Below are 26,861 nucleotides of genomic sequence, written 5' to 3'. Positions count from 1 at the left end.
GCTACGTCTGGTAAGACGAGGGGTGGGGGTGTGTGTCTATTTGTCAATAATAGCTGGTGCGCGACGTCTAATATTAAAGAAGTCTCGAGGTATTGCTCGCCTGAGGTAGAGTATCTTATGATAAACTGTAGATCACACTATTTACCAAGAGTGTTCTCATCTATATTATTCGTAGCCGTCTATTTACCACCATAGAACAAAGCTGGCACTAAGACCGCTCTCAACCAACGCAATAAGGCCATAAGCAAACAAGAAAATGCTCACCCAGAAGCGGTGCTCCTAGTGGCCGGGGACTTTAATGCAGGCAAACTTAAATCAGTTTTACCACATTTTTACCAGCATGTCACATGTGCAACCAGAGGAACAAAATCCTTGACCACCTTTACTCCACACACAGAGCTGCATACAAAGCTCTCCCCCATCCTCCATTTGGCAAATTTGACCATAATTATATCCTCATGATTCCTGCTTACAGGAAAAAATTAAAGCGGGAAGTACCAGTGGCTCGCTCAATACGGAAGTGGTCAGATGACACGGATGCTACACTACAGGACTGTTTTGCAAGCACATACTGGAATTTGTTTCGGGATTCATCAAATGGCATTGAAGAGTACACCTACTCAGTCACCCGCTTCTTCAATATGTGCATCGACGACATCATCCCCACAGTGACCGTACGTACATATCCCAACCAGAAGCCATGGATCACAGACAACATCCACATCGAGCTGAAGGCTAGAGCTGCAGCTTTCAAGGAGCAGGAGACTAATCTGGACGCTTATAAGAAATCCCGCTATGCCCTCCGTGTTACTTTTTATTATGTTTTTTTACTTAAGTCTATTTGGTAAATATTTTCTTAACTCTTCTTGAACTGCACTGTTGGTTAAGGGCTTGTAAGTAAGCATTTCACAGAATGGTCTACACTTGTTGTATCCGACGCATGTGACAAATGAAGTTTGATTTGATTTGATTTCAAGTAGGAAGTATACAGAGGGTACGGGGCAACAGAGGGCGAACAGCAGAGGGGTTAATGATCTTGGAGCAGGGGAGAAAGGTCTCGGCTTCCGGGAGTGTGTCCGTGAGGCTATAGCGACATCCTTGGGTACCGGTCGGGGTTGCGGAAGCGAAGTGGCCCGGGCCTTACTTACTTACTGAACCCCTCCCAGAGGTCCTGGTACTCCGCGGGAATGGCGGAGAGGTCCAGGGCAATTTCCAAGCTCCCAAGAAGATGTCCCGGGGCAGGCAGAGCTGATTTCAGGCAATGAGTGTGGCAGAACGGGCTCCATCCCATGATGGCACCAGTAGACCAGTCAATCGAGGGATTATGTTGCTGGAGCCAAGAGAAGCCCAATACCACAGGAACCTGCGGAGACTCAATTAGCAGGATTTGGATCGTCTGGCTGTGGTTCCCCGACACTCGTAGGTTGATGGGGGTGGTATGGTGGGTGACCCAGTCTATAGAACGCCCGTCCAGCGCATTCATGGGAATGGAGAGGAGTTGAGTTGGGAAGCCCAGCTCGGACACCAGGGTCACATCCATCATAACCTCTGGCCAGCCTCTCTCCCAGACACCGGAGCTTTGAAAACTTCTCTCCTCCGCCACAAATACCTCCAGACTGAGGCAGACGGCGGATTGTTGCTCCCACACCGCTGTGGCCGCCCTGGCGAGTTCCCTCGCGAGACATCAGCGTAATGATGTACGCTATCCTCGAGCAGTCTGATGGGAACAACGAAGGCTGCAGCTCAAAAACGAGGGAGCACTGGGAGAGAAAAGCCCGGCAGGTTATGGAATCTCAAATCAAATCAAATTGATTTATATAGCCCTTCTTACATCAGCTGATATCTCAAAGTGCTGTACAGAAACCCAGCCTAAAACCCCAAACAGCAAGCAATGCAGGTGAAGAAGCACCTGCATTGTAGCATCTTGTAGCATCTCCATTGTGGCACTCTGGGGGAGGTAAGCGGGATTCCCGGAAAACCGGGGTGACGGCGCTGCTACCAGCCGGGTTACTGAGGGGCTGGGAGGATACCGTCGTGGTAGGCTGCATAGTAGGCAACCTACGGCATTGCTCCCGCAATGTGTCCAAAGCTAGGTTGTGACGTTAGGTCACGGCCTGGAACCCTTCCATCAGACCGCGAAGCAACTCCTCGTGCCTAACCAATGGTGGCTTCTTGGGAGGAGATGGCGTTGCGGAGCTGGTGCAAGTGTGCTGGGTCAGCCGTGGCCCGTTCGTAGGCTCCAGCTCGGAGTTGGGACAGGCAAGGTTCAAAACCAGGAGGGCAAGAATTAGAGAGACTGGGGAAAAGCAGGAGCTGAGACAAAACATTGGTTGAATTGACAAACAGGACGAACTGGCAACAGACAAACAGAGAACACGGGTATAAATACACAGGGGATAATGGGGAAAAAGCCCCCTTAACTGCCTCAAATAGCCGACCAATCAGCCTGTTAACAACTCTTAGTAAACTTTTGGGAAAAATTGTGTTTGACCAGATACTATGCTATTTTACAGTAAACAAATTGACAACAGACTTTCAGCATGCATGTAGGTAAGGACATTCAACAAGCACAGCACTTGCACAAATGACTGATGATTGGCTGAGAGAAATTGATGATAAAAATACTGTGGGGGCTGTTTTGTTAGACTTCAATGCGGCTTTTGACATTATATATCATAGTCTGTTGCTTGGAAAAACTTGTGTTATGGCTTTACACCCCCTGCTATATTGTGGATAAAAAGTTAGATGTGTAACAGAACACAGGGGGTGTTCTTTAATGGAAGCCTCTACAACAAAATCCAGGAAGACTCAGGAATTCCACAGGGCAGCTGTCTAGGCCCCTTACTTTTCTCAATCTTTACTAACAACAGGTTTTGAATAAAGCCAGTGTGTACATGTATGCAAATGACTCAACACTACACTCGTCAGCTACCACAGCGACTGAAATGACAGTAGTTAGTTTCAGAATGGGTGACAAGGAATAAGTTAGTCCTAAATATTTAAAAAAAAATCTAAGCAATGTAATTGGGACAAATCATTCACTAAACCCTGAACCTCAACTCAATCTTGCAATGAATAATATGGAAATTGAGCAAGATGAGGTCATGGTCAAAACATATTTGGTGCAGCGGTCTAAGGCACTGCATCTCAGTGCTAGATGCGTTACTTCAGACACCCTGGTTCGAATCTAGGCTGTATCACAACTGGCCGTGATTGGGAGTCTCATAGTGCGGTGCACAATTGGCACAGCGTCGTCCGGGTTTGGCCGGTGTAGGCTGGCATTGTAAAGACAAATTTGTTCTTAACTGACTTGTCTAATTAAATAAGGTTAAAAAAATAAAAAATAAGTTGAATTAATTTATAACACTAGCTAGGATGGGGAGAAGTCTCTCTATAATAAAGCGCTGCTCTGCATTCTTAACAGCACTATCAACAAGCCAGATCCTACAGGCCCTAGTTTTGTCGGAATTGGACTACTGTTCAGTCGTGTGGTCAGGTGCAACACAAATGGACTTAGGAAAATTGCAAATGGCTCAGAAGAGAGCATGGCTGGCCCTTGGATGTACACTGAGAGCTTAATGATATGCATGTCAATCTCTCCTGGCTCAAAGTGGAGGAGAGATCGACTTCATCACTACTTTAATTTATGAGAGGTATTGACATGTTGAATGCACAGAGTTGTCTGTTTGAACTACTGGCGCACAGCTCGGACTCCCATGCATACCCCACAAGAGGAATGGGTGGCAAGGTCCCCAAGTCTAGAACAGACTATGAGAGGTGCACAGTACCACATAGCGCAATGACTACATGAAACTCTATTCCACATCAAGTAACTCATGCCAGCAGTAAAATTTGATTGAAAAAAACAGATAAAAATGTACCTTATGGAACAGTGGGGACTGTAAAGCACCACAAACAGTGTCATGACGTGGCCCTCTTTGGGTACAGCGAGCACCATCCCCCTCTCTCTCTCATCACCTCTCTCTCTTCCCCCTACACCCAGGCTCTGTTAGGCAGGCCATAAAATCCTAGAGTAGTTCTCTCCTCATGGCCAGAGTAGAGAGAGAGTGAGGTTCACAGGAGAACAAAGGAACATCTTCCTCATCACAGAACTTGAGAACTGAACAAGTTTTGGAGAAGGTGTACACAGTCGGGAAGAATCCAGCTACGAACTGGTCTGTATTCTAAACATTTTTGAAACTCATGAGACAATACAGCCATAACTCTGTTTATACAAGAGTCTGAGTTGTGAGGCTTGCATCTAATTGTTGTATAAAATGAATGAGTAAAGATGAAACTATTTGTGAAATTATGTAATGTGATTTTAAACTGTTTAATGAAGGAAAACTTTCAAGGGAATTGGATTTAACTAAATCATTGGCTCGCCCCATCAGCACAGACATTGATCTGGTGTCATGGGACAGCCCCTTTCTACTGTTAAGAATATAACCCCCACAGGAAGGAATTTAGACCAGCTTTAGACCAGCTTACCTCGATTACCACGAGAGGGCTAAGGTTTGCATAGACTGCTGAATCATTTAACCATACCACGTAGTTAACCTTTTTGGGATAGGGGGCAGCATTTTCACTTTTGGAAGAATAGCGTGTCCAGAGTGAACTGCCTTCTACTCTGTCACAGATGCTAATATATATGCACATTATTATTAGTATTGGATAGAAAACACTGAAGTTTCTAAAACTGTTTGAATGATGTCTGTGAGTACAACAGAACTCATATGGCAGGAGAAAACCTGAGACAAATCCAACCAGGAAGTGGGACATCTGAGGTTTGTAGTTTTTCAAAGCTTGGCCTAACGAATACACATTGGGATATGGATAAAGTTGCACTTCCTACGGCTTCCACTAGATGTCAACAGTCTTTAGAAACTTGAATGAGAATTCTACTATAAAGGAGGGGCTCATGAGACCTGTTTGAGTCAGTGGGTGGCATAGTGCCTTGGTCTCATGACGCGTGCTCCCGACAGAGTTACCTCTCGTTCCAATGCTTTTCTTCAGACATAGAAATTCTCCGGTTGGAACATTATTGATGTTTTATGTTAAAAACATCCTAAAGATTGATTCCATATATCTTTTGACATGTTTCTAAAGGACTGTAATGGAACTTTTCGAGTTTTTGTCTGGACGAAGTGCCTGCGCCTCATGAAGATGGATTACTGGGCTGAACACGCTAACAACAAGTGGCTATTTGGACATAAATTATGGACTTTATGGAACAAATCAGTAATTTATTGTCGAACTGCGATTCCTGGCAGTGCCTTCTGATGAAAATCATCAAATGTAAGTGAATATTTATGGTGTAATTTCTAACTTCTGTTGACTCCAAAATGGCGGATATTTCTCTGGCTGGATTGGGCTCTGAGTTCCGTTCTCAGATTATGCTTTTTCCGTAAAGTTAAAAAAAAAATCTGACACAGAGGTTGCATTAAGGATGTCTATCTTTAATTCTGTGAATAACAGCTGTATCTTTTATCAATGTTTATTATGAGTATTTCTGAAAAATCACCGGATGTTTTGGAATCAAAACATTACTGCACGTAATGCGCCAATGTAAACTGAGATTTTTGGATATAAATATGGACTTTATCGAACAAAACATACATGTATTGTGTAACATGATGTCCTATGAGTGTCATCTGATGAAGATCAAAGATTACTGATTAATTTTATCTATATTTCTGCTTTTTGTGACTCCTATCTTTGCCTGGAAAAATGGCTGTGTGTTGTTTTGACTTGGCTATGACCTAACATAATCATATGTTGTGCTTTCGCTGTAAACATTTTTTAAATCGGACATGATGGGTAGATTAACAAGATGTTTATATTTCATTTGCTGTATTGGACTTGTTCATGTGTGAAAGTTACATATTTCAAAAAAAATAATTAGAATTTCACGCACTTCCTTTTCAGTGGAATGTTGTCGAGGGGTTCCGCTAGCGGACTGCCTACCCTAGAAAGGTTCAACTCTGAGACTATCGATCCGACAGTATAAGAGCAAATCTTTGATACTAATTACTAGTCTGCAGCAAGGAATTCTATACCATTGAATGTGAAGGCCGACAACCGCAGAAACATCTATTCTATAACAACATTTCTGAATGTTACTCTGAAGTAGCCATTCTAACCAAAGACTCCAGAGATGCAGAGAGAGGGGCGGATGAACGTCCAACAGAGATCACGACGACACACTGAGTATAAATATATATATTGATTGCAATTATTCCCGAATGAGTGAGCGTTCATGTGCAAAGGATTAGCATTTCAATAGTTATAATTGTCAACTTTGTAGCATCTTTCGCGCCCTTCAGTCTCTTTGTCTACCAAGCCCCAATGCCGGTTTAGCCCACCAGGGCACATCCCCTATCATTTCCTTGTAACCAAATCTACTTTGTTTGTTTGCGTGTGCATTTCTGTGACTATTTAGTTAGTTAATAAATAAATGATTGAGACAATTGATGTATGGATGACTCATAGTGAAGACTGGGTTCGTGAAGAGAACCAACCATTTTTGATGTTTGGAATGAGACTAACGTGAGGTAAAGAATAACTCATTAATTAGAAGACTAATTGATCAGATATTAAAATATCTGAAAGTTATATTAGGAAAATTGTAACTTTGTAATCTGAATATTTTCCTTGGTGCCCCGACTTCCTAGTTAATTACATTTACCTGATTAGTTAATCACGCAATAATAATTACAGATAATTGATTTGATAAACTAACAGTCTTCAGTTTAATGATGCCAAAGACATGCCAATAGACACATGCATACAAACACACAATAACATACGCACTATACATACATGTACACATGGATTTTGTGTTATAGATATCTGGTAGTATAGTAGAGGCCTGAAGGCACACACTTAATATGTTGTGAAATCTGTTATGAATGTATTGCAATGTTTTTAAAATGTATAACTGCCTTAATTTTTTTGCCCCAGGAAGAGTAGCTGCTGCCTTGGCTAATAGGGATCCATAATAAATACAAATCTACACCTATTGAAGTGGATTTAACAAGTGATATCAACAAGGGATCATAGCTTCACCTGGATTCACATGGTCAGTCTATATAACGGAAAGAGCTGGTGTCCCAAATATCTAGCACACAGTGTATTGCACTGCACGCACATATTTATACACACACAATCATATTTCATAGATAGGCCTATTGTATTCTCCTCCGCAGATCTACTCTGATGTACAACCTATCTGACGTCAATGAGTACCATACTTTATGACCTAGAAACAGGAGAACTAGGAATAGCTGAAGCCTTGTTTCCCTTCACTTTAAACAAGACTTGGAAATCCCCTTCAATGGATTCCAGATTCCAAGGCGCAATTAAAAGATACCCTTTAGCAAGATGGCATCAGAGGCAAGCAGTTAATGTACTAAAGTAGGAAGATAAGGGGAGGAAAAGACTGGGGATTGACTCTAATGTTTCATGATTAAAACAATCTGTCACTGGAAGAGAGCCGGCGGTAGCGGTGGCAGAGGAGTGTTTCCCTCTTTATGTATTTATTTCAATTTCATCAGGGGAAATTTGCGAGTTGAAAGAGGCAATTAATGCGTGGCACAATCCGCCCGGCCCTCACTGAGCTGTAGGACCTGCTCTACATTACCGGGCTGTCGCCTGCCACTGCTAACATCCTTAGGGTAATGATGAAAAGATCCACCCGGCAGAAACGGAAGGAGAAGAAAAAAAAAGTGTGGCGGGGACAAATACAAATTAGCCCTGTAAGTGTGTGGCGGAGGATGTGAGAGATGAATTGCCTAATTGGCACATTTGTTTCAATTAGGAGGTGGCCATCAGTGTCACAGGCTTGATGGAGAACCGGGTTCCAGGCCGAGGCCATGTGTATCTGTGGGGACGTGGGAGGACCTCTGATCTCCTGGAGCGGAGCGGAGAGGACACTGAAACCTCGGTGACAGTAACATCTTGTAAAGTCTTATGTCTGTAAAGTCTTTGTAATGACTTTGGACCCCAGGAAGATCAGCTGTCATCATGCCGAATAAAGATACAAATCTGAGACCTATACAGTAGGTGGGTGACAATCGGCAGCATAGCTGTGAAAATGTTGTTATATTAAATGTATTGCATTGGAGCCATGAGAGTGTGCAGCTTTTCTTTTCTAGGTGACACTCACATTCTAGGTGAGGCTCTAGTGTATGGCTGTGTCTTTGTCCCTTCCCTACTATCCTGGGAACCTACTATAGCTCAACAGGTAAAAGCATAGAAATGCTGATGCATCATGTCCAAACTGCACCCTTTTGCCTATATAGCTCACTGCTTTTGACTAGACCCTTATGGGCCCTAGTCAAAAGTAGTGCACTACATAGGCAATAGGGTGCCATCTGAGACACAGGTCTATAGATACACGTGGTGGAGCTTGTGACAGTGTGGGTGGGGTAACTTTTTTCATTCCTGTGTATCTCATCAAGACAATTACAAGAATTAAACAACTATGACAGACGAGCCCCAGGGACTGAGAGATGCCATGTAGCCCCACTGAACTTCGAGTCAGTAGCGAACGCCAAGTGTGTTAGTAATCCACCCCGAGGTTTACGAACAGAGATGTACACACACACGCACAAAGACGCACCCGCACACACACACGCACGAAAACGCACACAAGCACACACAGATTGAGCCGAATCAAAGTCTTTGAACTTTGCATGCCTCTATGTGTTCATATCTGTGTGAACCAGACATACATGCAGACAGGGGAGGGCTGTGTCGGAGCTATCTCCACCGCTAATGTGTTTGCCACTCAGGAGGGTTAATCAAAAAAGATAGGGAAGACAAAGCACATTTGTGTAGCCAGCCCGCCTTCCTGTTGCTTCCCAAATGCCGCCTCTCCTCCCCTGAGCAACGTGGCAGCACCACAATACTATTCCACCCAGATCTGTCTTATCTTAGGAAAGAAAATTGAGCTCTTTACTGCACTGCCCGACCACACTGGGGAATGTAATTGCTTGGCTTAATAATGAAACTCATCATTTTCTCTTGGAGAGTTTGCTCTGACCTGTGCGGAATTAACAGAGGGGGCAGAGCTAGGGAATTGGAAAGAAGCATGATGGCACATAATAAAATAAAATAAAATTGTATTTGTCACATGCTTCATAAACAACAGGTCTAGAATAACAGTGAGATGCTTACTTACGGGCCCTTCCCAAAAATGCAGAGAGATTTTTGTTGTTGTTGACAGAATAGAAAAATATTAACACAAGGAATAAATACACAATGAGTAACAATAACTTGGTAATTGAGGTAGATATGGCCACTGTATCACACACACACACACACACACACACACACACACATACATAAGTATGTGGACAACCTTTCAAGTTAGTGAATTCGGCTATTTCAGCCACACCCGTTGCTGACAGGTGTATAAAAATCGAGTACACAGGCATGCTTACTTGTTGGAACATTGCTCCATAGGCAATTTAAAAATATATATTTTTAAATAAAAAATAATTGCCCCTTTTTTCTACCCAATTTCGTGGTAACCAATTGGTAGTAGTGCCTTATACCACTGCGCCCCCCGGGAGGCCCTCCATAGACAATTGGCAGTAGAATGGCTTTACTGAAAAGCTCAGTGACTTTCAACGTGGCACCGTCATAGAATTCCACCTTATCAAGAAGTCAGTTCATCAAAGGCCCTTTCCTGTTTCAGCATGACAATGCCTCCATGCACAAAGCGAGGTCCATACAGAAATGGTTTGTTCAGATTGGTGTGGAAGAACTTGACTGGCCTGCACAGAGCCAGGACCTCAACCCTATCGAACTCCTTTGGGATGAATTGAAACGGCGACTGTGAGCCAGGCCTAATCACCAACATCAGTGCCGACTTCACTAATGCTCGTGGCTGAATGGCAGCAAGTCCCCGCAGCAATGTTCCAACATCTAGTGGAAAGCCTTCCCAGGACAGTGGAGGCTGTTATAGCAGCAAAGAGAGACCAACTCCAGATTAATGCCAATGATTTTGGAATTAGATGTTCGACGAGCTGGTGTCCACATGCTGTTAGTAATGTAGTGTATATACAGTGCATTCGGAAAGTATTCAGATCTCTTGACCTTTTCCCCATTTTGTTACGATAAAGCCTTATTCAAATATTTATGATTTTTTTTCTCATCAATCTACACACAATACCCCATAATGACAAAGCAAAAATAGTTTAGACAGTTTTACAAATGTATTAAAAATAAACTGAAATATCACATTTACATAAGTATTCAGAGCCTTTACTCAGTACTTTGCTGAAGCACCTTTTGCAGCGATAACAGCCTCATGTCTTCTTGGGTACAACATTGGTACACCTGTGTATTTTGGGTGTTTCTCCCATTCTTCTCTGCAGATCCTCTCAAGCTCTGTCAGGTTGGATGGAGAGCGTCACTTCACAGCTATTTTAATGTCTCTCCAGAGATGTTCGATCGTGTTCAAGTCCGGGTTCTGGCTGGGCCTCTCAAGGACATTCAGAGGCTTGTCCCAAAGCCACTCCTACGTTGTATTAGCTGTGTGCTTAGCATCGTTGTCCTGTTGGAAGGTGAACCTTCGCCCCAGTCTGAGGTCCTGAGAGCTCTGGACCAGGTTTTCATTAAGGATCTCTCTGTACTTTCCTCCATTCATCTTTCCCTCGATCCTGACTAGTCTCCCATCCTTGCCACTGAAAAACATCCCCACAGCATGAGGCTACCAGCACCATACTTCCCTGGAGGGCTGGTGCCAGGTTTCCTCCAGACCATGACACTTTACATTCAAGCCAAAGAGTTCAATCTTAATTTCATCAGATCAGAGAATCTTGTTTCTCATGGTCAGAGAGTCATTCGGTGCCTCTTGGCAAACTCCAAGTGGGTTGTCATGTGCCTTTTATTGAAGAGTGGCTTCCGTCTGGCTACTCCATCATAAATGCCTGATTGGTGGAGTGCTGCAAAAATGGTTGTTCTTCTGTAAGTTTCTCCCATCACCACAGAGGAGTTCTGTCAGAGGGTTCTTGGTCACCTCCCTGACCAAAGCCCTTCAACCCCGATTGTTCAGTTTAGCCAGGCGGCAAGCTCTGGGAAGAGTCTTTGTGGTTGCAAACTTCTTCCATTTAAGAAATACGGAGGCCACTGTGTTCTTGGGGACCTTCAATACTGCAGAAATGTTTTGGTAATCCAAGATCCAGCTGCAGAGGGAGGTGTTTATTTCCAGTGTCCTGAGTTTAGTGATGAGCTTGGAGGGCGCTATGTTGTTGAATACAGCTGTAATCAATTAACAGCATTCTCACATAGGTCTTCCTCTTGTTCAGGTGGGAGAAGTTGAAATTAGTTACAGTGAATCAATAGTATCACCCATTTACAATTACTTTGAAGGCAATAGTAAAGTCTGTGTATTTTGGAAGAAACTAACAGGAAAGGAAGGCAATTACATGTGGAATGTAATATATTTATTGTTTGCCACAATGGAAATGCACTAAGAGTTTAACAGCTGTTTTAGTGCCTTTTGTTCCTTTTCACTTCAATTGACTAAATTAGTCAAAAGCAGTATTGGAGGTAGAATGTAGTACAAATAATCACAGCAGCACGCCAGTGTTCTTTTCTCTGTGATTTAAATGTGATTTTTTTTCCATTTATGAATAATTACATTTGAAACACTTGGAATTATTATCTTGTGCATCCCAGATGATACCCTATGTAGTGCACCATGGGCCCTAGTCAAAAGTAGTACTACTAGGGAATGGGGTGCCATTTGGGATGCAGGCCTGAAATTGTTCAGTATTTTGTGTCATGGTCTGGGTTCCCATTTCTGAGACTGTTCAATGTGTTTAATTTCACATAAAGATATTTTCTTTCCATAAATTAGGTGTGCTGGTTTATAGTTTGGCTGCTGTTACGGATACAAGTGTTACGGATACAAGTATCCTGTGTGTGTATCCTGTGTGTGTTTCTTTTCTCTCCTTCTCCCCTCACAGGTGAACATCATCACTCCCCAATCAGTCAACTATCAATCATCAATCAGAAGACACACCTCCTCCTGTTTCCTACCCTATCACAGTTCCTTCCCCATGGTTTAAAAACCCCATCAGTTGTTTGCTCTAAAACTCAATCTCTCTGTAAATGCCATGTCTGTAGGTCTCTGTGGTTCACTCTCTCTTTGTGTCTTAACCTCTCTTTTGTTTGAGCACCTCCATAGCACTTTGTCATCACCTGTGAGTATTGTTTTTGGTTATGGTGTTTGTGTTTGTGTTTGATTGCTGGTGGGAAAAGGGGAAACCAAGACAAGTTGCCCATGGGCATACACTACCCGTAGGTAGACTTTGTTAAAAACACTAGTTAGAACTGGACGGACCACCCACTGTATTTTTGGTTAGTTAGTTAGCTGTTGTTAAAATAGGCTAGTCTAGCTTAGGGGTGTTTTGGATGCTTATTGTTTCTTTCCTTGGGTCCAGCTCAGCCCCTTTTCCTGCTCCCCCCATTACCGTGTGTTTTACAATAAACCCTGAGTTTGACGGTATAATTTCAGTTATCGTGGTTATTTCGTTCACACTTTTACTTTGTCACAATTATAATTTGCATGAGTTATGTTACGGGTCTCATTACCATCCCCCCCCTAGACTGTCGGGCCAAAAGGGATTCGTAACAGCTGTTCATTGCACTTTCCTTTCAGATATCCTAGAATGGGTTCATTATTCAAGATTATCTGATGTTGGCTCCAGTCCAAATAATTTGAAACGTTATACATCTAACCCATATTCACACTCCTCATTCAAATATTCATTACCTCTTTAATACAAGAGTAAATGTGTTATGATGAAAAAATAGGAAACCACAGTCAATTATTCTCTCACACATTTTTGACTTTGTTAACTTCGCTAAGCTGCGGTGCTAAAATGCTAAAAATAATTCCAACAGATGGCAGATCAAACAAAATAAAAGTGGTATGAGTAGGCTGTGTTATTATTCATGTGGTGTATAGGAAAGATAGCATTTTATACTTATCCTTCTATTCCTAATGTGCGTGGTTACCTCAATGACTGAAGTTGGATATATATTTGAATGAAACCCCTTATGAAGTGACATTTAAAAACGACCTCAAACTTAATCTTAAACGTAAAATTAAGAGTATTGACTTGCTCTTTGCTTCAGCACATTTGCAATGTCCATAGATATCTGATTTGAATGAGAATAAAATGCAGTGTGTTTTCAAAGCAACTCACTTAACAGCCTCACTTGAAAATGTGTGCCTGCTCCCGGGTGGCGCAGTGGTCTAAGGCACTGCATCGCAGTGCTAGCTGTGCCACCAGAGACTCTGAGTTCGAGCCCAGGCTCTTTCGCAGCTGGCCACGACTGGGAGGTCCATGGGGCGACGCACAATTGGCCTAGCGTCGGGTTATAGGGAGGGTTTGGCCGGTAGGGATATCCTTGTCTCATCGTGCACTAGCGACTCCTGTGGTGGGCCGGGCGCAGTGCACGCTGACCAGGTCGCTAGGTGTACGGTGTTTCCTCCGACAAATTGGTGCAGCTGGCTTCCTGGTTGGATGCACACTGTGTTAAAAAGCAGTGCAGCTTGGTTGGGTTGTGTTTCGGAGGACGCATGACTCTCGACCTTCGACTCTCGCGAGCCCATACGAGAGTTGTAGCGATGAGACAAGAGAGTAACTACTAACAATTGGATACTATGAAATTGGGGAGAAAAGGGGGGTAAAAAAATTAAATAAAATAGAAAATGTGTGCCTGAGAGAATTTGAAGAGAGAAGTGAGATTGAGAGCAGAGCAGTAAATCCAGTGTCACGTTTCCCTTATGCAAGTAATGTTCCAGAGAGCCGAGCTAGGAGACAATCTCAGCCTCTCCTAAAAGTACCAGGCACAGGCTAATATAAGCGGTCTCAGCCACAATGATGCAAAATGTATCCAATTCCGAGCGACTTATTAGCTTGCCTCGACATCATTGCTGACCGAAGGAGTTTCTGAACACGTTCCTCCAGAGGGATGTTTACAGTGCATCAAAGACACCAATTCACATTCTATTACAGCTGAGAGGGGAGCGAGCAGGAGCGGGAGCAGCATCCATCCCACAGTCAGCCAGCCTGCTGAAAAAAGGCTCCCAAAAACCTCACACTACACTTGCAATCTCAATATTTCATGAAGAGGTGGGTACTGTACAATGGTCTGGGCTGTGAACGCCTGCTCTGTGTTATACAGTATTCACTTCTGGCTGAGCTCATTTATGTTGACAAAGGACTGGAGAGGAGATTCTGGGCTCTTCTCAGCCTGGTTTGCATCCCAAATGGAACCCTATTCCATATAGTGCACTACTTTTGACCAGGGCCCATAGGGCTCTGATTGAAAGTAGTGCACTACATGAGGAATAGGGTGCCATTTGGTACACAAACCAGGCTGGCATCACCCCCACCATCCTCTCCATGCTGAATCATTCATAACTCCCAGGTTACCCACAGCCAAAATCCACTCAAACCCACACATGCACCACAGAGCTATAGTTCATACTGATTAACTCTAGACACTGCATTTCAATAATACTGTATGCACATTTATTTTGAACAGGGCATCAAATAACACTGTCATCATAAAAAAAAATCACAGTGTGTAGTGTATGCCTACCGCTGACACAACACAGTCAGGAATAAATATGTGTTCAAAGCAGACAGTTTTCCCCTTGCTGCATAAGAGTTGAAATGCTTTATTCTAGAGCCTCTCAACAGCCTGGAGTGTAAGGTAAGCTGTTCCCTGCACAGAGAGGCTCCTACACTGTTGGAGGGGTCATAACTGTTAAGGGCTGGGAAGCTGGGGTCTTACCTCTGCTGCTGGCACTCCCTCTGGGGGGCGGCAGTGCAGCACGATCATCCCTTTGATTGGAACTTCCTTCCCCTGGGGGTCCTGCTCAAAGTTCTTCCTCAGGTCTGTGTGGGGAGATAACACCCTGCTGTCAGTCCACCCCATGCCCAGCCTGCCCTCAATCTCCCCATCACTAACACCACTTGCCACTGACTCTCCCTGCCTTACCCTGTCCTTAGTTTGGACACGACATCAACCTTGGGAGTGAGGAACGGGTCTGAATGAACCTCCTGCCTCCCCGGCTCCATCTGTCTGCAGGTTGCCAAGGTTATTTGGAGGATAGACTACACTGGCTGATGAGTACATATTCATACATATATGCCCATTAAACTTAAAAGTATATGACATGGGGATAATTTTTTTTGCTAAGTTGCACGTCGGCTTTCTATCCATCTAGTCCTGCAGTGCAGTTTTGGCCATGAGCCATAATGTGAGACTGAGGTACTTTATAAATATAATGAGTAGAACGGACATAGAAACTCTGTCTCTGACCATGGAAATTTGACTGGTAAACTCACGGGGACACTCAAAATGACACCAGTCCACCCACAATGGCATAACTGACCTGAATATCATTTCAGGTCATTATTATTTAATTTAACTGTTATTTTACCATGTAAGTTCTATAGGTCAGTGTTTCCTGGTCCTGGGGACCAAAAAGGGTGCACATTTTAGTTTATGCTCTAACATTAACCCACCTGATTAAACTAAAGGCTTGATGAGTTGGTTAGTTGATTCAAGAATAAAGTGCTAGACAAAAATACCCTTTTGGGCCCCCAGGAATAGGATTGGGAAAAACTATGGGTGATACAATACTGTAGTAGGCTACTCACATGCGATGTGGACCGTGGCCTTGCGGCTCTTGGAGGTGCCTAGGTGGCTCCAGGCCACACATAGACACCAGTAGTCCTCTGGGCCGTGGAAGTCCTCCACCTGTTGACGGGACACGTTGATCAACACCTCACGCACCTTCAGCCCTGCATGGGGGAAAGAAACAGTAACTTCACTTACTGGCTGTTTCTTTATTTAAATAACACTTAATCCAGACAGTAACATCACTTACTGGCTGTTTCTTTATTTAAATTTCACTTAATCCAGACAGTAACATCACTTACTGGCTGTTTCTTTATTTAAATAACACTTGATCCAGACAGTAACTTCACTTACTGGCTGTCTGGATCAAGTGTTATTTAAATAAACAGCCAGTAAGTGATGTTACTGTCTGGATTAAGTGAAATTTAAATAAAGAAACAGCCAGTAAGTGATGTTACTGTCTGGATTAAGTGTTATTTAAATAAAGAAACAGCCAGTAAGTGAAGTTACTGTCTGGATCAAATGTTCTTTGGAGAAAGAAACAATGTACCGAGGACATATACAGGACCTCTGGTGCTCAGTCCTTGGAGTCCTTAGAGTGCCCTAACTGTTGTTGAGAGATCTTTAAGGGAGTGGGATGGGACTGGATCAAGTATGTACTATACACATAGCTGTCTGGTAGTACTAATCAATAATGTGGTAAAAATACATTAGGCTTTTAGGAGGCCTGACACTTTGCCCCAATCAGTGAGTGCCTAATGTGATTATGTTCTCCCTGTCCTCTGGCTCTCTGCTTGGATATTGAAAGTGCATAACAGATGAAATAGGCAGCCTTCCAAGACTCTCTCTGTTGTGTGTAATGCCTAATTCTGCTAACAAAAAAAGTTGGTTGGAGCAGGGTCTCCTCTACCCCCCCAAGACATTTAATATTTTAGTTTTAAACCTAAACTGGCACACCTGATTAAATTAGTGAAAGGCTTGTGGATAAGTTGACTAATTAAATCAGATGTGCCAGTTAATCAGGTGTTCCCTGAGGAGAGGGTTGGGAGAACCTCGGCTTGAGCATCATCATCCCACTAACAAGCTTCACATCAGACCTGCTTCAAAAATAATATTATATGTACAGCAGTGTTTCTCAACTACGGTCCTCCAGTACCCGCAACAGCACACATTTTTGTTTTAGCCCCGGACAAAAATACCCAATTCAACTTGTCAAGGGCTTGATGATTAGCTGGCAATTAGATTCAGGTGTGTTTGTCTGGGGCCACAACACAAATATGTACTGTTGGGGGTACTGGAAGACTGGAGTTGGAAAACGCTGATGTAACAGTTACCCTGACAGCCTCCCGAGTGGCGCAGCAATCTAAGGCGCTGCATCACAGTGCTAGAGGCGTCACTACAGATTCAGGTTCGATCCCGGGCTGTGTCGCAGCGTAGTCCGAGTTAGGGGAGGGTTTGGCCAGCCAGGATGTCCTTATACCATCGCGCTCTAGCGACTCCTGTGGCGGGCCGGTGCGCATGCACGCTGACTCGGTTGCTAGTTGGCCGGTGTTTCCTCCGACACATTGGTGCGGTTGGCTTCCGGGTTAAGCAAGCAGTGTGTCAAGAAGCAGTGCAGCTTAGTAGGGTTGTGTTTCGGAGGATGCATGGCTCTCGACCTTTGCCTCTCCAGAGTCTGTACAGGAGTTGCAGCGATTGGACAAGACTATAACTACCAATTGGATATCACAAAAAAGGGGTAAATAAATAAAGGTTACCCTGACACAATAACACATAGTATAAACCCCTCAATCAACTGGACCTCCAAGATAGTTCCACTGCATTTTTCCATGGTTCCCCTCTAATCAGGGCCCGCTTTAGACCTGGAACACCAGGTGGTTTCAATTTCAGGTAGAACAGAGAACCAGCAGGCTCCGGACCTCGTAGGGTAAGAGTTGAGTACCCCTAGCATGCACCATAGTTACACAAGCACAATTCAAACCTAGTACATTTTTAGAACAAGCACATTAAAGCATGTCCGAACCAATGGAGTCTCCCTATGAAATCCTCTTAGCGTCGCAACATAAACCTCCCCAGCTGAAATCTTTGCAGACCTGTTATATAGTTCTGTATTGCTGTATTGATAAAGGCTTCCATTTTTATCTGAGCCATGGGCTTAGGGACCTGTCATGTGTTTTCTTTCCTCCTTTTCAGAGCCTCCATAGCCTGCAGCCCTCCCAAACATAGGATTAGAGAAAAGATGTAACGTGTGAGGCTTGGGACAGAAAAATACCAATCTAGGCTGCGTGCCAAATGGCGCCCTATTTCTTACACAGTGAACTACTATTAACGAGGGCGGTATGGGCTATTACCTAGTGAACTATACAGTGCACTAGGCAATAGGGTGCCATTTGGGACATAACCCTAGTCTCTCAGCACCCCGTCCTCTCCTCTGGGTTTCCTCTCCTGCACACAACAATAAATGCAGCCTATTCTAACATGCTCGTTGGCAGTCACACCAGCACACCATGTACTGCATTTCAGACTTTTGAATACATAATAATTAAACACCACACTGAATAGCAGCAGGAACATGTCCCTAGATTAATGCTGTTGCTTGAAGATACAGAACAAGATACATATTTAAAGGTCAGCAGTATGTATAGGAACAATCATGCCACTAAGAACTAAATCAGCTAGCCTACATTATGTTGAGGCTGTGAGGAAAGTAGTGTATGGATGATAACAAACAACCTCAGCTGCCTGTTAGTCTCCAAACAGATTTTACAGCAAAAATGTTGTTGGAACTCGGTCCCCTGCTATCCTCCAAACAAATTTGAATTCTACTGGAACACGTGGAGCATGCCACTCTGGAGATGAACAAAAAAACACCACTACAGCCAACCAGCACTTCACTTAGTGAGACAAACATAATTCAGAATTCCCCTGCAGAGATATGGCAATTGACAGAGTGGGGGTGAAGAGACAGGAGAGAAAATCATGACTAATGACTGCACATAATCCCCCCCAAAAAAGAAACACTGTGAGCAATATGCTAATGGTAGCTGGCAGGTCCTGCACTCTCCGGCATCTCTCCGAGGGGCACATTTCCTTGAGGACTTAACCGTCCGGGACAGGTGGTGTGCCTGAGAGACAGATCCGAGTTTCGGCACTCTGTCATCTGTCACCCCTATTTGTTTACAGGCGGAACACCATTGACAGGACTTATTAAACTAAACCTCTGATTTCTTCCACCCCACTCTGCTTTATTCTTTATCCAAGTGGCTCTCCCAGTGACTAAGTCATCCAAAAGGCAGAATTATTCAGAGAGAGAGAGAGAGAGAGAGAGAGAGAGAGAGAGAGAGAGAGCTTAAGCCATGGCTATTGGCTTTTTTAAAATGAGAATGGAGGTTAAGGTGGTGTGAGCCTAGTTAGAAGGGACAAGGCAAGGCTAATCCGCTCTCCCTATGGCCTTGCCATGGCTCAGCCTATTGAGTTGGACAACAGGAATGGCATAGGGAGAGGCCGGATCCCACTTCATTTTCAGAGGGCTTGGATCATCGTGAAAAAACAGGTGAGATTTGGAACAAGATTATATCTGTATACTGGCACATGGCTTGCATTGGCTTAAACCTGATTATTCTTCATAATATGTTCTACACAGACAATTATCTGTAGTGTTTCAAACCACTACAATTCCCATCAATGCCTGCCTCCTACTCTCCTGCAGGTCTGGGTTTCCCTGCGGTGCAGTTGGAAAGAAGCCACGAGCTACACTTCCCTTCCAGAATCCCCTGGAAGGCTCTTTGGTGGTGGGTAGTACAAAGTCAAAGGTCCTCTGGAGTGCACTAGCCATCACTACTTCACCTGCACAGTGTGCTAGCATGTTGATGTCTCCAATGAGCATTCCCTTTTAACACATCCTCCCACCCTCAGAGAGCCTGTTAGTGGCCTCTGTCAACACCAGGCTTTCTGCCTCCTGCTCAAGTTGTTAACAAGGGAGGGTTGGCTTAAAAAATGGATGTGTGGAAATCTTGTTGCTTTCAATAAGTGTTGATCACAAAAATGAGAGAGAAGTATGGTGATGTATTTGACCATATCTTACAGCAATCATTTGAACCTTCATCAATATCTGCCACATTAAAGAGGGGCTCAACTTACCGATTCCACCTGCGCTTTTCCGGTGCTCATTAACAGGAACTAGATGTGTCTTGGTGGTGTGGCTTGATATGGGTGTGTTAAGTTTTCTATATCGTAGGCAGTAATGTTTGTTGTCCCTCTTGACAGTGTGAACGTGATTGGTCAGGGAATCCCATGCTTTGCTCGTAATGCATTTCCTGCTTTCTAAATATAGCCATCTTTGAATGAAAGTTGTGTGTCATGCCAAGATGAGGTTGTTTTAGTTGGAGAAAACCCAAGCCTTTTAGAAAAAAACTCTTATTCTTTCAACATAACATTTGTGACAATGTCTTGTATCATTTGTTTTCTAAATAAATCCAAGGCGCTTCAGACTGTCTCTCTCTGGGCGGTTTGTAGGTTGATTCTGGTGAGCAATTGGATAGCTTTCACTGCAGCACACCGGGCAGCTGTGATCAGGATGATTTGATTATTGCCAACCATGATTAGACTGTGCCAGGCAGTGGTCCCGTGTGGGCAGGATTTGAATCAAAACCTAACCCTCATTTAAGTCATGGCGACCTCAGTTAAACAAATCTCACAAAACTCGGTTTTAGAAAATACTGACTTTATGACCCAAATGATCTTACTTAGACTTTTTATTTCATTTTGGCACTTGAATAAACGTTTTAGTAATATCAATGCCACAGTCTATATTTTGCATTCAGTTGCACTTTAAGTAGTTCTGACTTACTGCAGTGAGGTTAATTGTGTGTGTGTGTGTGTAGGTAGGTGGGTGGGTGGATGTGTGAGGTGCGTGCAAGTGAGTATCCCAGTCTACCAAGGCAGCTATGGTACATGTGAACACTGAGTGCAATTAAGGACAAAACACCTCTCAGCTGAGGAGAGAAACAGCATTAGCACAGTCATGTCACCACAAATAAATGATGACAATTAAGGGCCTTTTTTAGAGCAGTACCTGCCTATCTAAAACAATGACAGGCACTTATCGCATAATTAATACAGAACATCTATTATGAAATCATATACCCTTTATTCTCAGCCCACAGACACAAACACACACACTAACAAACATATCTACTAGACAAAATATTTAGTTACAGAATGTTCACCTGCATTTGGGGATATATTTACTTGACAATGCTCCATTTTGATGTCCCGCTGCAGAGAGAGGCAGCTACAGTGTATCCAGACGAGGCCTTTGTCTGCCACATCAATTAGGCCCAATGTTCACTGTTTAACTCTTTAATTATACGGCCAACTACACTGACAGAGCCAAGTCTCTTCTATACATCTTCACAAAATAATATCCTATTTAAATTAGATCAAAAGTCTGGAAAAATAAACACAGACCACTAACGGCATTATAATCAGAAATAATTAGTAAGTAAACCTATTAAAAAAAGGCATTGTACTGCAATAGGGGAAAGATAACTAAAACCTCACCCACCCATACAGGAAATATTGGAAGAGAAGTTTGCATGTTGGGTTTTGTCTCCATCTGTGCGTAGATAAGGAAAGCAATAAGCAATATCATACTGTTGTCTATTGGCGATGGAAGAAGGGTTTCATAGGTGTGTGTGTGGTAAAAGAGCTCTATTTTCAAGTCGTCCAACAAACACATGAAGTTTGAGTTGGCACTTGGATTGGAACCGGTGCTTTGGTCCAAATGACATGAAAATAGAACTCTGGCCACACACATCAGTGGATAGCTCAGTATTTTAATTACAATATATCTCAGTATTTGAATTATTTATTTTATTCAGTCATTTCTGCTCATCTTTATCAAGGGTGTCAATAATTTCAGACCTCTCTGCATAACACAGACCTCAATACATCCAGTCCTGCCTGACATGGAAGTCAAAAACAGAATAGTAATCCAAACAAAAAAGGTAAAGCTCCTTTTTCTGTGATAAAAAAAGTAGACATTTACAACACAACCCACCGGCACCGGACTAGTTGAAACCTGAGGCAAAATGTATTTCCCCCCTCTAAGGAGCCTATGATATACAGGTACGGTATGTGTGTGAGGTGTATTGTATTGTCTGGGCACATTCAGTTAACAACCCCATTAACGGAGTCACGAAGGAACCATGGGGCAAAGATAACATCAATCCTCACTTTAGTGGACATTACAGAGTGGCAAAAGCATTGCAACACTCCTGATGTAGGAGGGTTGAGTGTGTGGTGAGGCTAAGGCCTGTGCTGAGGGGAAACATAGTGCCACTGAATGTTTGCAGCTTGTATGCTGCCTGTTTTCTGCCTGTATGCTGTTGTTCCCCTGGACTCACCTGTGTCTCATTCAAGAAATGTGCTCCCTTCCATCTGCCCTCATTTACACTCCTTCACTGATCTGACAAGACTGGATATTATGTGAAACTAATATGGTGTAAAACTAGGTGCTAGCGGAGCTATTGCTTTCACCAACCCATTTGTCTCAGTGAGTTCCATGAAGGGAAGTGAACAAGGACAGAGGGAAGGTAACATGGTCAGGGAATTAGACGCAGCCGGGTTTCCTGGCAGGTGTGTGTGTGTCTGTGTGACCACCGGGGTTGTTTATCTGCTATTCTCAGGCCTCTCTTCCCCCATAATGCCCAGACCGGCCAGGACCTGCCACTCTCCATGTGCCTCCAATCTATGTAGGAGACAGCAACAACTTTGTCTGCTCACTGCTCACCAACGATAACATTCACTATGCACAGACTCAACAAGAAAGGTCAGTGATTTTTCTCCAATCCGTGGGCATTGAATCCTAATGGAATATATTGGTCTATATGGGGCCCATTTGTGTGTGATTCCCTTCAGCATATCGACTATTTACACCTGATAAGGAAGGAGATTTAAACTGGGTTAAAGCTAGAATCTTTAATTTAAACAATAACAAAGCAGACACTCTGTCTCTGTTTTGGTAAAATGTAACCATTCATAGACAGAACTATGGATGCAAGGACTGACCATCCATGATATCAAAATTATAGTTTTAACCATGTGGAGGCCATAAACTGTTTGTTCAGATTTACATTGTTTACAAACATTGGAATAAAACAAGGTTATATTTAGGGTTTTGATGGGGGTATGACAGTTAATAACTTAAATTCTTCAAGAATCAATGGGTATAATTAATGTATAAGTAAAACAATTAATGTAGCAACTAAGGTTTCTAGCTTAATTAAAAACACAAAAGATGGTAGTGGGAAGCATAGATCTTAACAGCATCATGGAACTCTATTCCACATCAGGTAACTGATGCAAGCAGTAGAATCAGTAAAACAAAACTGATACAAATACATCTTATGGAACAGAGGAGACTTTTAAGAGGCATACACGGGCACAAGCACACACATGGATGTTGTATTGTAGATATGTGGTTGTAAAGTAGTGGCCTGAGGGAACACACTTAATGTGTTGTGAAAAGTGTTATGAAATGTAATGTCATGTAATATTTTAAATTGTATGCCTTAATTAATGTTGCTGGACCCCAGGAAGAGATCGGGTTTTCTCGCTGTCCTAGTATTTCACATAAGGGTCCTATTTTGTTTTATAGTTACACCTGTGTTGGGTATACTATTTTGTTCCTGTGATTTTTTGGACATTAAAGCGTGTTTTTTTCCCGCATCCTTTGCTCTCTGCGCCTGACTCCACACCCATTCACTCATTGAGCGTTACAGAAGCCCGCACCATATTATGGAGTCAGCAGGAGCAGCGACCACCCCTCTCCCCACGATGGAGGAGAGAGTCCTTCATCACATGTCCATCCTCCATCGCATCGGATCAGCGATGGATCAAATGATGGAGAGGATGGACCGTTGGGAGAGGAGTGGTCTCCCTACTACCCCAACTACCCTCCCACCAGCAACTCTACCATCTCCCAGTGGGATCTGGTACCAGCGCTCTGCGCATTACACCTCCGAGGGAGTACAAAGGAGCGGCGGCGGGGTGCCAGGGATTTCTGCTACAACTAGATCTCTACCTGGCCACCGTTCGGCCGGCTCCCTCGGACGAGGAGAGCGTGAGTGTCCTCGTCTCTTGCCTTACGGGTAGAGCCCTGGAGTGTGCCAATGCTGTCTGGAACGGGCCCGACTCAGCGAGGGGCGACTACCCGGAGTTCCATCTCCGGGTAGTTCCATCCCCGGCAGGGGGACGAGGAGCGCGCAGGACTTCGCACTGGATTTCCGGACCTTGGCCGCTGGAGCAGGGTGGAATGACAGGGCCCTGATAGACCATTACAGGTGTAGCCTGAGAGAGGACGTCCGCAGGGAGCTGGCTTGTCGGGACACTACGCTCAGCCTGGATGAACTGATAGACCTGTCGATCCGGTTAGACCATCTGCTAGCTGCTCGCGGACGTTCTGAAAGGGTCCTGTTAGTTCCACCTCCTGACCCTCCCGCTCCTATCCCGATGGAGCTAGGAGGGGCCGCATCTAGGGAGATCGGAGGAGGAGGCTCCTCCTGTACCAGTTGTGGCCGGAGAGGGCACACTTCAGGTCGGTGCTGGAGGAGTTCATCTGGGAGTCGAGAGGGCAGGCAGAACACTCCTCGGTTGCCCCAGGTGAGTCAGCACCACACTCTCCCAGAGTTTCCTGTTGGTCACATGTTTTCATTAATTTGTTTCCTTAAAATTTTTCCCTCTCTCCAGCATAAGGCGCTAGTCGATTCAGGCGCAGCTGGGAACTTTATAGATCACGGACTCGTTCAGAGGTTGAGGATTCCGTTAGTTAAGGTAGACCCCCCTTTTCCCGTGCACTCTTTAGATAGTCGACCGTTAGGGTCAGGGAGGCCACAATTCCTTTGGAGATGATTACGCAGGGGAATCATAAGGAGCAGATTAGTCTGTTCCTTATCGATTCAGCTGGGTTTCCGGTGGTGCTGGGGATTCCCTGGCTAGCTATTCACAATCCGACGATTTCATGGAAACAGGGAACTCTCCAGGGGTGGTCTGATGAGTGTTCAGGCAGGTGTGTAGGAGTTTCCATCGGTGCGACAACGGTGGAGAGTCCAGACCAGGTTTCCACCGTGCGCATTCCCGCTGAGTATGCCGATTTGGCTATCGCTTTCAGTAAAAAGAAAGCTACCCAATTACCACCCCATCGACAGGGGGATTGCGTGATAAACCTCCAGGTAAACGCTGCACTCCCCAGGAGTCATGTGTATCCTTTATCCCTGGAGGAGACGTTGGCTATGGAGACATATGTCACGGAAGCTCTGGGACAGGGGTACATTCGGCCCTCCATGTCACCCGTCTCCTCGAGTTTATTTTTTGTGAAGAAAAATGATGGTGGTTTGCGTCCGTGTATTGATTATCGAGGTCTCAATTCCATCACGGTGGATTTTAGCTACCCACTACCTCTCATCGCTACGGCAGTGGAATCATTTCACGGAGCGCAGTTCTTCACGAAACTGGATCTCAGGAGTGCATATAACCTGGTGCGTATTTGGGAGGGAGATGAGTGGAAAACCGCGTTTAGTACCACATCTGGCCATTATGAGCACCTCGTCATGCCGTACGGGTTAAAGAATGCTCCAGCGGTCTTTCAATCCTTCGTTGACGAGATTCTCAGAGACCTGCACGGACAGGGTGTGGTGGTGTATATTGACAATATTTTGATCTACTCCGCTACACGCACCGCGCATGTGTCTCTGGTGCGCAAGATTCTTGGGCGATTGCTGGAGCATGACCTGTACGTGAAGGCGGAGAAATGTGAGTTTTCCAAACGAGCCATTTCCTTCCTGGATTATCGCATTTTCAGCTCGGGGGTGGTAATGGAGGGTGACCGCGTCAAGGCCGTGCGTAATTGGCCGAAGGAGGTGCAGCGGTTCTTAGGGTTTGCCAATTACTACCGGAGGTTTATCCGGGGTTTTGGTCAGGTAGCAGCTCCTATTACCTCACTGCTGAAGGGGGGGGCGGTGCGTTTGCAGAGGTCAGCAGAGGCGGACGAAGCTTTCCGTAGGTTGAAGGCGCTGTTCACTGAGGCGCCGGTGTTGGCGCATCCGGACCCTTCTTTGGCGTTCATAGTAGAGGTGGACGCATCCGAGGATGGGGTTGGAGCGGTGCTCTCACAGCGCTCGGGTACGCCACCGAAGCTCCGCCCCTGTGCTTTTTTTCCGAAGAAGCTCGGGCCAGCGGAGCGGAATTATGATGTGGGGGACAGGGAGTTGTTGGCTATGGTTAAGGCCCTGAAGGTGTGGAGACACTGGCTTGAGGGGGCTAAGCACCCTTTCCTCATCTGGACTGACCACCGTAACCTGGAGTATATCCGATCAGCTAGGAGACTGAATCCTTGTCAGGCAAGGTGGGCCATGTATTTCACCAGATTTCGTTTTACTATCTCGTATCGACCAGGTTCCCTCAACACTAAGGCCGACACGCTGTCCCACCTCTATGACACTGAGGACCGGTCCATCGATCCTACTCCCATCATTTCGGCAGCTAAGCTGGTGGCAGCAGTAGTATGGGAGGTGGACGCGGACATCGAGCGGGCGCTAAGGGAGGAACCTGCGCCTCTACAGTGTCCAGAGGGTCGTAGGTACGTGCCGCTCGCTGTTCGTGATCAATTGATTCGATGTGCTCATATTCTACCCTCGTCGGGTCACCCGGGTATTTCAAGGACATTGCGAGGTCTTAGGGGGAAGTACTGGTGGCCCACCTTGGTGAGGGATGTGCGATTCTATGTCTCCTGTTCGGTGTGCACCCAGAGTAAGGCTCCTAGGCACCTGCCACGAGGGAAGTTACAACCCTCCCCATTCCACAACGGCCGTGGACCCATCTATCGGTGGATTTTCTTACGGACCTTCCCCCCTCTCAGGGGAACACAACGATCCTGGTCGTTGTGGATCGGTAAGTCCTGCCGTCTTATCCCGTTTCCCGGTCTCCCTACGGCCCTGCAGACTGCGGTGGCTTTTTTCACCCATGTCTTCCGGCACTACGGGGTGCCCGAGGATATTGTTTCTGATCGGGGTCCCCAGTTTACCTCCCGTGTGTGGAGGGCATTTATGGAACGTCTGGGGCTCTCGGTCAGCCTGACCTCAGGGTATCACCCGGAGAGTAATGGGAAAGTGGAGAGAGTGAAC

The 26,861-nt window shown here is 44.7% G+C and overlaps 1 protein-coding gene across 1 annotated transcript in view; it reads right to left on the bottom strand.

Moving 5' to 3' along the window:
- The window catches only part of LOC112266092 (netrin receptor UNC5D-like), an 84,477-nt gene that overhangs the window by 50,042 nt on the left and 7,574 nt on the right, over positions 1 to 26,861 (bottom strand). The window contains exons 3-4 of the mRNA XM_042331158.1: positions 15,699 to 15,842; positions 14,827 to 14,930 (exon numbers count right to left, since the gene is read on the bottom strand). Of these exons, the coding sequence (XP_042187092.1) occupies positions 14,827 to 14,930; positions 15,699 to 15,842 (248 nt within the window). The remainder of the gene's footprint in view (positions 1 to 14,826; positions 14,931 to 15,698; positions 15,843 to 26,861) is intronic.

This window comes from Oncorhynchus tshawytscha, linkage group LG12, assembly GCF_018296145.1.
Source record: "Oncorhynchus tshawytscha isolate Ot180627B linkage group LG12, Otsh_v2.0, whole genome shotgun sequence".
NCBI classification, from domain to species: domain Eukaryota; kingdom Metazoa; phylum Chordata; class Actinopteri; order Salmoniformes; family Salmonidae; genus Oncorhynchus; species Oncorhynchus tshawytscha.
Note: the sequence above shows the minus strand (reverse complement) of the source record. Positions and strands in the feature narration are given on the sequence as shown.